Consider the following 13,452-nt stretch of genomic DNA (forward strand, 5'->3'; position numbering starts at 1 on the left):
TTTCCCCTGTTTTTGGCATACTTGAAGGGTGTAAATACTTCCGTGTCCATAGAAAGTTTAAATTTAATTTTTTCTTTGGCGGTGTTCCTCGAAAAGAAAGATAGTTAGGGCAAAATTTCCCACGCCTTCCACAATTTGGTCCTGAATAAGTCATTCTTATGTGCGCGCGTTCTTAAAACACACACCCCCTTGCTCTATGGTCACGAGTTTTAAAGGAGATATATTTTTATTTAACTCAGAGTTCATCAGTCTCAAGGTTACGATATGCTGGCTTTCATTTATGGTGATTAATTTAAAAAAATTCCGTGTTTGCCGGAACAACATCTCGAAGTTGTGCTTCTTCCATAACGATTCGCTTCCTTTCAAATCGTTTCTCTGTTAGCTGTTTCGTTGTAATTAAACAGGAACGCATTTCAACAGGAAATATAGCCTTAGATATGGTTTCGTTTACGTTTTTTCTCTGGTCTTTGATCCACTTGTGATGTATGACAGGTGGTTTAGATACCTCTGGTTGATGACTCCCACTTCATACTATTTAAAACAACAGGTCTTCTTCGATGACATCGTTTGGCAAAGCCGGCGGATAATTACGATTTTTTTTCAAGAATTAACTGTGCGTGCTGTGTACACTTTAATTTTTTTGGTAATCGCCTACGTGTAAACTGCACGGAGACCCTATATTTAATTTAAACATGAGGATATTTGCGAAAGACAATTCAGTGCTTCCACGACCAATGAAATTGAAATTTCGTGTATGATCAGCAGGTAAATTCTTCGTAGGATGTTGACATATTGTCTGGCAAATTGCTAATGAGAATGAAGTTAATTATTCGATTAACATCAAATTCTCAGCAATAGCCTGCTTGGATACTTATAAAACTATATTGGGAGAATAATGTTTCCGATCGTGGACGTTGAAGGCCATGCAACATTAAGTAGGGAGTGTAAAAGAAATGTTTCCTTAACTAATCTGCAAAGTTTGTACGGGTTTGAATGGCTGTCAAAATCGATGAATGCTAGACAGATTTGGTCACATAAAGTGTAGAATAATATACTTTTCATAGTCTTAAACCTTTGGTTCACCAGTAAGAAGACAGAAAATAGCATAAGTGTTAAAAATTTTTCCCTTATAAAGACCTGGTGTTGAAAACGTTTGTTTTTTACTTTTTTAAATTACATTTTCGCCTTGCAATGAAATAGCTCATTTTAAAACCTAGGAGAATTTCATGGATGAAACTCAAGACTTTCCAATAATTCTAATTCCTATGTTTTGTTTCTTGTGCCATAAATTTAATTATCAAGTTAAAAAAGAAAGACGAAAAGTGGCGTGCAAGCCCATGAGAAGCCGCAGGACTTTTACATGATGGGCTTCCTCTACTAAATATTATAATCACAGTTTAAATGTAGAAAAGAAGCGAATCACTGGCGAGGAGAAAAATTGAGCGGAGCTAAAACGTAATTTGTAAGTCTTTTTTATAGGTATAAAGCATAATTACTCTGAAAACAAAATTAAACAATAAAAATCGAAAAGAGCGAGAAAAAATAATAAAATACATATTGATATATAATTGTACAGAATATGCTAAGTTTGTGATGGGAGGGATACTTCCAGTATCAACGTGAAAAATTCAATACTAGAAACATTTTGAATTTCAAATCACTTAGCTGCAGCATAAATCATAGTCAAGAAAGTGTCATGGCGTCATAGTAGAGAACAACTCGGAAGTCAGAGAGGGAACGAAACTTTTCGTGTTTGAGAGCCTTACATCTTGACGTAGGCTTGCTAAAACACGTACTTGCTATTAATTAAAATTCGAGAATTGAAGGTAAGGTGGGGGCGGGTTTTTTTGTTTTTTTTTTGTTTTGCTTTTTCCTTCCCGAAACTGCCGCCTTTTTTCCGCTTTAATTTGCAGTATTATGTTTTGGGCTAAAAAAAGGCTTCACACCGGAATTTAGATTCGTAGGTAATTTTTTTGAGATAGTTGACCAGTGCGAGATAAAACTGTCAATTTTTTCATTTGATAATAGCTGACGCGGAAGAATTGTCGCCCCGGCATGAGCTCAAGTTCAATCTCAACGAATACAACAAGCATTGTTTAAGAAGGATGTGTATATTTGTCTACTTACTTAGGACTAAAAATAAAGAGACGTTTCTCTATTGAAGATCCTTCACACTTCCACTTCAATTTCTGACGTATGCATGACGTCACGGGTTTAAACCATTGATTAGGATGCTGAGTGAGGGGGGAGGAAGGGAAGAGATGTTCTATTGACAATCCCGCCTTTCTAGGGTCCAGTTTTTTTCATGGGTGATATGGTAAACCTTTCTTAATGCGTTTTCTTTAATCTGTCATCTAGTATCTATTGACTCGTTTGTTCTGTCTGTCAGCCTTCAACCTAGGTTTAACATTGAAAATCAGTATCCTTTGAAAGTTTTACTTTTATTTTATTTACTTTTTATAAAATTAATATTTTATTGGTAGGTGTGCGCACATCTCTCATGATAGTATCATCATGGTTGATGGATTACTTACATTGAATATTTAAACTCTTTAAGAGGGTGTGACATTGGATATTTAAACTCTTTAAAAAGATGTATGGAATTCATTCATCAGTTTGACTTTTGGTAAAGTTTTTGTCTTTCTGCTATCTTTGTGGAAGGTTTTGATGAAATTATCTTTGGTTCCTTTTCGCCTTTCTTTCTTATCATTATTATTATTACTATCATTATTATTATCTTTATTAGCTCTGTTAATAATATGATCGTTATTTTGTATCTTTCGTGTTAAACCGCGCCGAGCTACTACCCACCAACCCCACAAAAAAAATTTGGACAGCTTCTTTAAATCACGTTCTATGTAAGTAAATTCTTTACAAACAGATTTGAGAATATGGGAAAATTTCCACTTGTTAATGTTGTTGTTTTAATTTTCAGGGCTGATTTTCTGACGCTGCCTTTTCAAGCTATCGAATGTTACCTTGCTAACGTGATCCCACTTCAAGGTTGGTGGTATTCATGCGTAGTCAGTTGAAGTCAGTGGAACATAATTCCAGCACTATCCCTAAAAATCCAATACCATTTCAAACGGAATGGTGATCAGATGAAAGAAAATTATTGGCTAGGGAAAACTGAGTGATCTAACACCTAATTCCAAGACCTTCAATCTAAAAATCTTTGACAAAAAGCTAGAAGAATTGCTATTAAGAACTTGGGAGTAAGAGAATGAATTTTTTTTCTCTTTTACCCTTTTCTTCCCTTACTGTACAGGTTATCATGTACTAACTAACTTATAACCATTTTCAGGAGACACGTTTTCAAGCGTGGCCGGTGCGGTTTTGGAGGATTTAACAATGAATGCAGTGTTAACTGCCCGCGTTGTTGGTCACAGAAGCGGTTTGCCATGCTTGGAACTGTACCTTGTGCAAGGACAGCAGGTACACACTTAGTGTGATCTGATGAGTTACTCTCCCTCGGAGCCAATTCTTATTTCCTTGCAATTTAGTTGGGAGAAATTGTTGTCAAATCAAGATAACTTCCTTTGGCTGACGACATAATTTATTCGGAAAACTTTTTTTACCAGACAATAAATTAAAATTTCGAGGATAAATTAGACGTTTTTCACTTGTCGAAGTCTAAAGATAACGTTTAAAACTAGAACCTGAACCCCATGCTTCATATTGTATCTCTGGCATATGCGTTTGTTTTCATTCTTTAAATACTGGAAGTTTTTGTTTGTTGGTCTGTTTTTGTTGTTGTTATTTTCTAACGTCTCAGTTTTTTCAACACAACTGCTTTTCTACAATGACAGTCACTTTAAAAATGAAGGAAGGGGTTATGGGTAAAATTCTTTAGCACAATCCACCCTTCTCCAATAGCGAATGGTTTATTTACCATATCAATCTCAAATCAACACGACTCAAATTCTGATCAGATTGTCAGACTTATCGACATACCGACTGACCAACAAACCGACCGAGCGTCGAAAGACAGACAGAAAGAAAGACAGGCAGATACATAGACAGAAAGACAGACAAATAGACAGACAAACAGAAAGACAGACAGATCGACAGACAGACAGACCCAAGTTACTAACGACTGACTTATGGCAAGCTGGTCAATCATTAAATGTTTCACTTGAGTAATGCATTCACTGATAAAGTTATCTGAATGAATTTTGTTTAACTTTTCAGACAATCCTGATAAACCGAGAGCTGGTAAGCCGGGGCTTAGCTCGGTGGGCGGAAACTTGAGGAACAGGGCACAATGAGCTACGCGACATTACCTTATCCATCGGTTGGAGCTGTTAACTGCTTGTTGGGCATAATCAGTAATTGTCTCCGATGAATACCGTGGGGAACCAGCAGTTTTATTTGGTTGGAATATTTGGAATTTTGATATGGTATGAATGGGAGAATATGAAATAAATGAATGGAAAATTGGGAACGGAGTTAAGAAGCTCATGGAAAAAATTGAGTTACGAAAGAAACTACTTCGATATCGCCTGAAAATATCTTCGGTAGATGGCGTAAATTTATTGTACAGTGTAGAGGTGTATAATATTGTTAATATGCCTTATTTACCTTCAAAATGAAGGAGTTTTTACTACTTGACAAAGTCGTTGCTTTATGAGTTCTTTCGTACCGAAAGGCTACCTGTACAAACGGTAGGTTATTTTTGGAGATTTCCAGAGATGGCCACACGCCTAAAATATGTATTTTGCCTCACAATGTCATTCGTTCTCTCGATTTTCCATTTTAAAATTGAATTATCTACGATTTATTTTATGAAATTCACTTATTATTAACGCCTTGATAAAAATATCTACACGCACGATATAATCAGTAGAGTATTTTATTAGAGAAAAATGGCAGTGATATTTTAGCCAAAGTAAATTATATTTACGGTATTAATAGAATTACACGTAAGCTATAGTTATATTAATATATTAAAATAAATGGGTAATGTTTTATTTAGGCCAGTCCAAGTACTGCTTCTATTAACAGATGGGAAGTCTGCTCGACTTAAAAATTTTAATTACAAACGACCAAACTGCGAACAGTCAAGGTTGTGGTTCATTGAAAATGTTAAGATTTCTGTAATTACCACATGAAAATCTTTAAAGCTTTATCAAAATTTAGGAACATTTTTTTAATTGTTTGCTTTTCCATTTATTAGGACTAGAGATCTAATATTTGTGATATCTTTGAACGTCATAGCTTCGCGGCCAATTTCCGCCAATCATAATTCAGTCATGTTGCATTTTTAACAGCCCTTGTAAGTTTTATTGCTGGTTTCCAATCCAACAGTGATCTCAAAAGCTGCACTGAAAAGGCTCCTAATTCGAGTAATGAATGACCTTGAAAACCAGGTCATCCAAAGCAGAACTGTCAGAAATAGAGACTTTCCCTTACACGACCTTTTTAATAAAGAATATCGAACGTTATTATCGAATAAGAATTTTTTTGGAAACTTTTTGCTGTGAAGGTGAATATTACAGTAGCACAGTCAGAAGGAATCAAGTCAGTCCACCTGTAACGTGGAACCTTGAAATCAATTTAAAAGCTACTCGCATATCTACTGAGTTTTCAGTAACCGTGGAGTCATCATTTTTTTTGTTAAACAAAAGTCTGAGAAATTTTTTTTAGTTCAAATTAACACGTTTTTTTTAATCACCGAGGATTTAAAAAGCAATTTAAGAGCCATTTTTTGAAAATCAAAATGGAATAAAATTTAACAAAGCTCAGACGCCGCACCCTTTAGGTGGGTGTACACTCTGGTAAACACAATTAAACTAAGTCACTTTTTCAATCACCAAGGATTTAAAAGCAATTCAAGAGCCAATTTTTTTTAAAATCAAAATGGAATAACATTTTACAAAGCTTAAAAGCCGCACCCTTTAGGTGGGTGTACACTCTGGTAAACACAATTAAATTAAATCAACTTCATTACCAAATTATCGTGTAAGATAAAAAATGTTCGAAAAACTTCAAGTAAGTGAAAAACAATGCTTTTAAATTTGTCACATAAGCGTGATACTCTTTTCATTGAAGGAGAGCTGGTGTAGTCACTAGCATTAAAGGCTCACCACTTTAGGAGGATTTAAGAAATCAAGCTTTGAGGAAATATCATGTAAAATGAGCTTTCAACAGACTGAGTTGTATGCGATAAATAATTCTCTTTCTTTTTTCTATTTCTAGATGTTTTTCCAAAGGTTGCCTGATTATTAAGAGTTTACCTTGCAAAATTGTTAATCTTTAGAATAACTTGCGTTTGCCACGGTTATAGCTGTCACTCAAAGTTGCCCTCCGATAAGTAAAGATTTTGGAAAGATTACTACCTAGCAGCGACTGAAGACATGCACAGAAACGGGATTCTAAAAAGAATTTGTCTCGCTCTTTTTATTTTTCAATACGATTTGTTTTTAATTTGTTTGTTTGTTTATTTTTTTTTTCCACTTCAGTTTGTATATCGTCACACCACTTTTTCTACGGTACGATAGTCAGCGAGTCGATCACCAAATTATTGTAAATTCGTTCTCTATGATTTTCGCTTGAGCACTCTCTTGCCATCATTTGTATTTATCTACTCACAAACATAATTTTGTTGACACTCGTTACTTCTTGTGTACTCGTGCATTATTTTCTCGAGTGTTATTTTGACTCGTGTGCATCGCTGTCTTTGACTCCTGTTCAATAATTTGGACTTGTGTACTTTTTTCAACTCTCTTGTAATCACAGTGTATTTGACTCTTGAGTACCTTCATTTGCTCTTGTGCATCATTTTCGAATTGTGATTACTTTCGTCAACTCCCCGGCTTGCGCACTCTCGTTGGCTCTTGGGCACCCTCGTCGACCTGTCATGTGCTCGTTTACGTTCTGGTAACACTTTTCTTTCTGTTGGTCGATTCTGTTGTGCACCTTTAATGGTAGTTGTGTGCTTTCGACAACCATCATTTACTCTAGTGGATTCTAGTTCATTCTGAAGAATTGCAATGAAACTTTCAAAGACTCCTAAAATTTCCAAAATTTCGTTTTATCTAGTGTTTAATAGAGCCTTTTCAATACAATCTGTTAGCAAGATGGCGTAATAAAATAATCAAAAAGGTCATTGTAGTATAGAAGAAATTCACGAGACTCTATAAGAATGGAGGACGGTGGAATAAAAACAAAAAATGCTGCCGCTATTTATTTATGCTTAAATTAGTGAGAATCCTTTTTCAATTTTTCTGTTATTGTTTGCTATGAGACATTTATTTTTCCTTCATGTTTTTAGTGCCTTAGTCGAGACAGATCATAATTTTAAAACGTAAGTACTTTAGTGAATCTCTGAATAAATGAAAGTATTAAGAATGAAGCGTAAACAATATTTTAAAGAACTTGTTATTTAAGAATATTAATTTAAAATTAATAATTTAATTATAAATAAATGATAATTTAAAATGTAATGTGTTGTTAAACTGCAGGGAAGCTAAAATAAATAAATGGTTGGAAGTGAGAACTTGTCGGAAACCAGTCTTTACTAATCCAGTTAGCCTCCCTGGAAGCTGCTAAATGGAACAGTGTATTATATGTCTTGTGACATTTCCAAAAATGGAAAGTTTTATCTCAGGGTGGTAGGGAGGGGGAGTAGTCTTCTCTGACTACCACGAGATTGTTTACCAGAAGATGTCGCAAAATACTCTTTTAGGTGACAGAAAATCGTTTTAGAGGCGTTAGGGTTGTCCTTCATCGATTTCACTCATGCGATATACCAAACAGATTTTTGGGTGATTTTGTTTCCAAGTAAGCGATTCAAATGAAAGAAATCTTTGCCATAAATATCAAAGCGAGGGTTCCCATCATTTTTCAGATCGGTAACCTATAAGTATACGACTAGCAGCCCATTCCCCTCCCCCTCCCCCTCCCCACGCACATCTTCCCCATCGAAAAGACTGGATTCTGTGTGCAATAAGTGCGGTTTGAACTTTTTTGTTGTGGTTTTCTTTTTTTTTTTTTAAATAATCCATAGTATATCGGCGATTTTGCTCCATCTCCTAGTGGGTTATACCATGCGCGATGTTGGTGAAAATTCCGAGCCGCCTAAGAAGTGTTTCAGTGTTAGCGGCCTCCTCATTTTACCTACAGTCTCTGTTGGAGCCTCGCGGGAGTCCTGAATGTTTTGAAGTTATATTTTAATTAAAAAGACGACTTAATTTTCACCTAGGACAAAGTAAATTATTACTTCATCAGTTTTCTTAGTTTTAGCGTTCACAGTCAGGGATTTCGGGTTCTGAAAGTTGAACGATTTGTTGATTATGTAGAACCATTCATTTGGCATTTATTTTTTTATACCTTGGAACGATTTCAACATTTCCATAATAATTAAAAATGCTGGAGTACAAGCAATGAAACTTTTTCCAAAAAATATTTGCTTCGAAGCGAAGCTAAGAGTACTATAGCTATCAAACGGGAATAGAAAAGCCAGCAGGCGGGCGAGTTGTTTTCTCACACCCGCTAACTTCCGCGCATCACTTATCAGCCAGTGGGAGTCGTCGCGCATCAGTGACGCCTTATACGTGGTGTAAGCACGTGGCTAAATATTTCTAAATTTGCATTGTAAATCGTTGCGTGAGGTACGCAATGTTTTTAATTTTACTGAGTCAATATTATCTATTTTTCCCCGAGGTAATAAAAAGAAGAGGTATTTCCCTAGCCGTAAATTCGCGCTTATGGACGCAGAGACGATATACCTCGTGGTTATCAAAGCATTACACAAACCAACAAACTTAACAGTCAAATAATATTAACATAGATTCGTTGATAGACAGTGATTCGATCGAGTTTAATGACACCGCTTTAGAGAAGCCTTTTGTCTGAGCAAACACGATGATCAATCGTTGTCAATAATGCGAAGCTCTCTTTTGTCGCAAAGATTTGTTGCTAATAAAGTGAACGGAAACTAATCTTGTATTAATGACTGTCAAAAACAAGCTATTCTTTTACAAGTGAGCAAAACTACCAGTTTACACCCGAAAAAAGTGTACGATAAAGATCTATACCGTGCCTTAAAGTTTGAGGAGGAAAGCAAACAGTTTGAGGATGCTATAACGAAGTAAACGAGGCGTTGAAAAACAATTTACCGAAAGTGAGAAGAGCGGTTTCGTTCAACCTGCTGAACACCTAAGACAATGAGTAAAGAAAATTATGTTATGTTAAAATGATTCGACATCCTTTCTTTCTATACTGAATTTGCATTTCTCGCTCAGGTAACAAAGACCCATGAAATTGTCTAAATACCTGGCGCGATTGGTTCGTTGTGTGTGTTAATTATTTAAGCTGTTAATTGCACTTTATTCGGCTTATCAACCTCTTCACGTCACAAAGGCAAGCTTCGCTGAACTGCCATGAAATATTAATGTCCTAGAGCATTTGAACCGTCGCTTCTTAGTGATAAAACGCTATTTTGGGTATACAGATGTTTGTTGGCCTAGCTACAAGCAATTGCGAATCGCGTTTTCCTATCAATCATCCTCTGTCACAAGCGAAGGTATAGAAGATGAGGATTTTTGTGCTGTTCGACGGAATCAGACATTTACTAGACGTTGAAGTTGGGCAAACGGTGAGCGAGATAAAAGGCACTCTTCGAAAGAAACTCGATTTAGATACGGTGCAAAGCGAAGATAGCGAGAACGACATGCTTATGGCGATTAATTACGCGGGATCCAATTTAGAAGACGATTGGGTTTTCACGGATATTAGTATTCCACCGGGTGCAACACTGAGATGTGAACTGCTAGAAAATGTCAAAACTTATCTTAGTGTCACCTGTTCGCATTTCAACGAAACGCTTAAGTTTACAGAATGGTTTGACGTTTGGGAGACAAAAGTGGGACATTTTAAAACAATGATTACAGAGAAGACAGGGTTACACGTCAGCGTGTTTCGCCTCGTTTCTTCAGAGGGAAAAGAGATGTACGATTGCCATCCATTGAAGAAATATTCTGTCGATTACGGTGACACGATTCGTTTGGAGACATGGAATGGCTGGGGTGCGTTCCTAAAATCTGCTACGTCAGGGCAGTTAACTCCGACCATAAAACACATGGTTAGTATTCATGATGATCCATTGGTATTTAAGTACCAGCTTCGGGTAGCGCTGTTCATCGCGGCTCATTTCAATTACACGCAACTCGCCACTCAACTGATCAAGAGCGGGGCGAGATGCGATGAACCTGTCGGAGAGCACCCAGTGCGAGAGTGGTGCAACAAGGAAGTGCATCCTGATCATTTAAAGACTCCAGTTCACGAGGCCGCACAACACGGCAGCCTTAATTGTCTACAGAAATTTATCCATCACAATTACGCCTGCATCCTTGCCAAGGACGCACACGGTCTGACACCGTGTAATATGGCACGAAGGTACAAGCAAACTGAGTGTTTTAAGCTGCTTATTGCCGAGCAGTTCCGCTCTCGAAGTACATGCGGTTTGACGTTGGGAATATACTGGCGCGTGCGAAAATGGTGTGAACGCGCTCGGGATAGGGCTATTGTCTTTCATAAACATTCCCCTAATCCCCTTCTGTTGGCAATGGAAAATAGAACGTACCGAAGTGCCGTGGTTGGGCAAAAGGTTCAAGTTGACGGCTTCGGGGAAAATATGCAAAGTGGCACCTCAAAGATACAGCTCTCTTTGGCACTCAAGAGTGTGAAGCCAACGGCAGGTGGACAAAGTAATACAAGTTTGAGATCAATACTCAGTGACAAAAATGGTAATTCCTCAGGAAGTAGCGAAATTTTGAGTCTTCGTGAAAGCGGCGAAAAAGACGACAGAGCCGATTCAGGAAACTGTTCAAGTGGATCGAGCGAAGAATCGAACAGCGACCGAGCGACTTGTGTGGATTGCTTGCTACCGTCTGTTTCGAAACAGCGTAGCCATAGCGATATTTCGAAACTGGAAACATCCATAAAACACAAGTTGCAAATTAAGAATGCGAATCAAGAAAGACGCACAGCGAATCAACGTAAAGCGTACAGATGGAAAGAGAGAGAAGACAACGAAATCTTATGTTTCTGTCAGTCGTCGAAACATCACAAGGATAAACAAACCGGCAGTGAAACAAAAAACGATCAGCGTGAGAGCATGCCACTGATTTCGACAAACACAAGCCTGGTCGGAGTAAACAAAAGTGATAAAAATATTGATATTGAAGTTATCGATGAATCGGGAAACCGAAGTGCCCATGACTTTTTCGTCACGCAAGGGGTTGCGGTGAGCTCGCAAAAACGGCCTATTGAGGCAGAAAATACTCTAAAAGAAGAAACAAACAAATCAGTTGATCGAATACCGCCTATTAAACTGCCTGGTGGTAATTCAAGTTTAAATCATACGAGAATAGAGGACATCCCCTCGACAACAAAATCGGCGAAGAGTTCTAAAAGCGACGGCGTGCTTATCAAGCAACGCCGTAGAACTCGGTCTCTTAATTCAACGCCTAAACGCCTTCACAGCGCAAACCAACGTCGTCGAGCAACCTCCAGCGAGGATTTGAGCCTGCAGTTGACTCGCATGTACAGCAAGGTCACCGGACAAGATATGCACGAAGCGGCGAAGGAAAGCATGGGTGTTGCAATGACTTTTAGGAAGAAACGCTGGTTGCAGCAAGTTCACATGGCAATCGAGCTTAACAATAACAATTTTAACAGACAGCTTCACGGGTACAAAGGAAAGAACGGAGCGGGCCATGTTTCTTAACATCGTGGCCGGGATAAAAAAAAAAAGTTTCATTTCGAACAGATTATACTCACAAGAAAATATATAAACAAAATTTTGTGGGAAACAAACAGAAATAACTAAAAAAAATTTTAGCATAGTTAGCGGATTTGAGAATTACGTTTAATGAAAACGCTGAAGGGAAGATTTGAAATGCCTGGCTTATTGTGTATTGACAACACAAAAAATATTAATGATTGTATTCATTGCTAAAAGACAGGCAGCAAACTTAAATTTTTGCCATATGCTTGTTGAGTGTACGTGTTTTAAAATCATTCTGTTCTTATACAAAAATACTTACTTTAGCCATTTGACAAATTTTCGACAAATACAAGGAAAGAAGGTTCCAGGAATATGTATCTGAGAAAAGTAAATGAATGTTATTACCAAACAATCTCTCGCCAAAACATTCACCATAAATGAAAAACAATTTGTCTGATATTTACATGAATTTGAATTGCTATCAGACAGTGTTTACCTTTCAAGCGGGCAGTGAGCTAAAAGCTACTTTGTTTTTTTCATACATCTCTAAAACTTATTCCTAAAAGGTTTCGAAAGGTTTTTAATACAACTTGGCGAGTGTTGGCGCGCTACGAAGCCTTTCTATCTATAAACGAGTTAATTAGTAACGGCCTACCAAGGAGCAAATAATGTCTCCAAATGAGTGACTGTTGCAGATAAATGGGTGATTGCTTTGTGTAGCTCTCAAGAATAGCGGTCTCACAGAGTAAATGACGATTCTTTTATCGTCTCCTTTGAGTGCTTAAAAATAGCCTCATTTTCTTAAAACGCCGCAAGGAAGGCTTAAATATAGTGCATTTACAAAATGCCTCCAGTCATTGTTCGACTCAACACATACTCGTTTTAATAAGGGTCTTTTGCCCTCAGAATTTGAACAAAACTATTTTTATCTTACATAATAGTGTCATATGCAGATAAAGGACAATAAATTACCACTTTACCTATTTACAGCGGAATATTTGCGTCGAATCTTCTTAATAAATTTGCCTGTCCCGCCGAAGCAGCCATGTTTACATTCACTATCGTATCCAGTGCTTGGCGTTATGTAACATCACGTGGCCGCTTATCAAGAAGAATTTACTCGTGGGAGGGGTGAGGTTCTTTTATTCTTTTTGTTGCCCTTTTGCCTCCCTTGATGTGTTCTAACTAGAAATTATAACCCAGTACTGAATGTTTCTATTTTTTATTAACCTGCGTAGCAAGAGGGCTTTATTTCTCATGATGGTAGCCTTTGAAAATCTAGAAGCTACATAGGCTTTTTCTATTTGTATAATGGATAAGAGCGGCGCTAATACTTGCTCTTGCAGGGGTATCCCTAGTTAAAGTTAGACATTTTTTTTTGCTGGTTTTCTTCCAACAATTTGAGTCAATACTGTCCGTACTAATATCTTTTTGTCACTATTTTTTTGGAAAACTTGGAGGTAACTCGGTTCTAAATGATCAACAAATAGCTTTATATGTAATGAATAAAAGGTATCCACTCAGGCTAAAAACGCATACTGATCTAATGTAGCGAACACTGCACGCTCTCGACCCACTGTAGACGAGTGGGGCTAGAATCAAAGAGGGGTGGTTATAGTTAGAGGATAAAAACTTCTCGGAAACACTTCAGGTGCGATGCGATGTCTCTCCTCGGAATGACACGCAAAAGGTTGAACAAGCTCACAGGCTAAGAACATCTA

At 37.3% G+C, this 13,452-nt stretch overlaps 2 protein-coding genes and 1 long non-coding RNA gene across 8 annotated transcripts in view; 2 read left to right on the plus strand and 1 right to left on the minus strand.

The window, feature by feature from the left end:
• LOC131768918 (A-kinase anchor protein 1, mitochondrial) overlaps positions 1 to 7,600 on the plus strand; it is a 23,455-nt gene extending 15,855 nt beyond the window's left edge. For 3 of the 6 annotated variants that reach the window (XM_066162185.1, XM_066162186.1, XM_059084620.2), the window contains 3 exons: positions 2,936 to 3,003; positions 3,305 to 3,435; positions 4,192 to 7,600. In XM_066162185.1, the coding sequence (XP_066018282.1) occupies positions 2,936 to 3,003; positions 3,305 to 3,435; positions 4,192 to 4,251 (259 nt within the window). In that variant the 3' untranslated portion in view covers positions 4,252 to 7,600. The remainder of the gene's footprint in view (positions 1 to 2,935; positions 3,004 to 3,304; positions 3,436 to 4,191) is intronic. The other 3 variants (XM_066162187.1, XM_066162188.1, XM_059084621.2) reach the window with 2 other exon arrangements.
• The window catches only part of LOC131768919 (uncharacterized), a 21,876-nt gene extending 9,055 nt beyond the window's left edge, over positions 1 to 12,821 (minus strand). The window contains exons 1-2 of the long non-coding RNA XR_009339018.2: positions 12,712 to 12,821; positions 12,051 to 12,109 (exon numbers count right to left, since the gene is read on the minus strand). This is a non-coding gene — a long non-coding RNA (uncharacterized lncRNA). The remainder of the gene's footprint in view (positions 1 to 12,050; positions 12,110 to 12,711) is intronic.
• Positions 9,363 to 12,714, plus strand: LOC131768917 (protein ANKUB1-like). The gene has a single exon (XM_059084619.2). It carries the CDS (start codon positions 9,536 to 9,538, stop codon positions 11,729 to 11,731), a length of 2,196 nt encoding a protein of 731 aa, XP_058940602.2. The 5' UTR covers positions 9,363 to 9,535; the 3' UTR covers positions 11,732 to 12,714.
• Positions 12,822 to 13,452: the final 631 nt, after the last annotated feature.

The sequence above is a fragment of the Pocillopora verrucosa genome, chromosome 2, assembly GCF_036669915.1.
Source record: "Pocillopora verrucosa isolate sample1 chromosome 2, ASM3666991v2, whole genome shotgun sequence".
In the NCBI taxonomy this organism is placed as follows: Eukaryota; Metazoa; Cnidaria; class Anthozoa; order Scleractinia; family Pocilloporidae; genus Pocillopora; species Pocillopora verrucosa.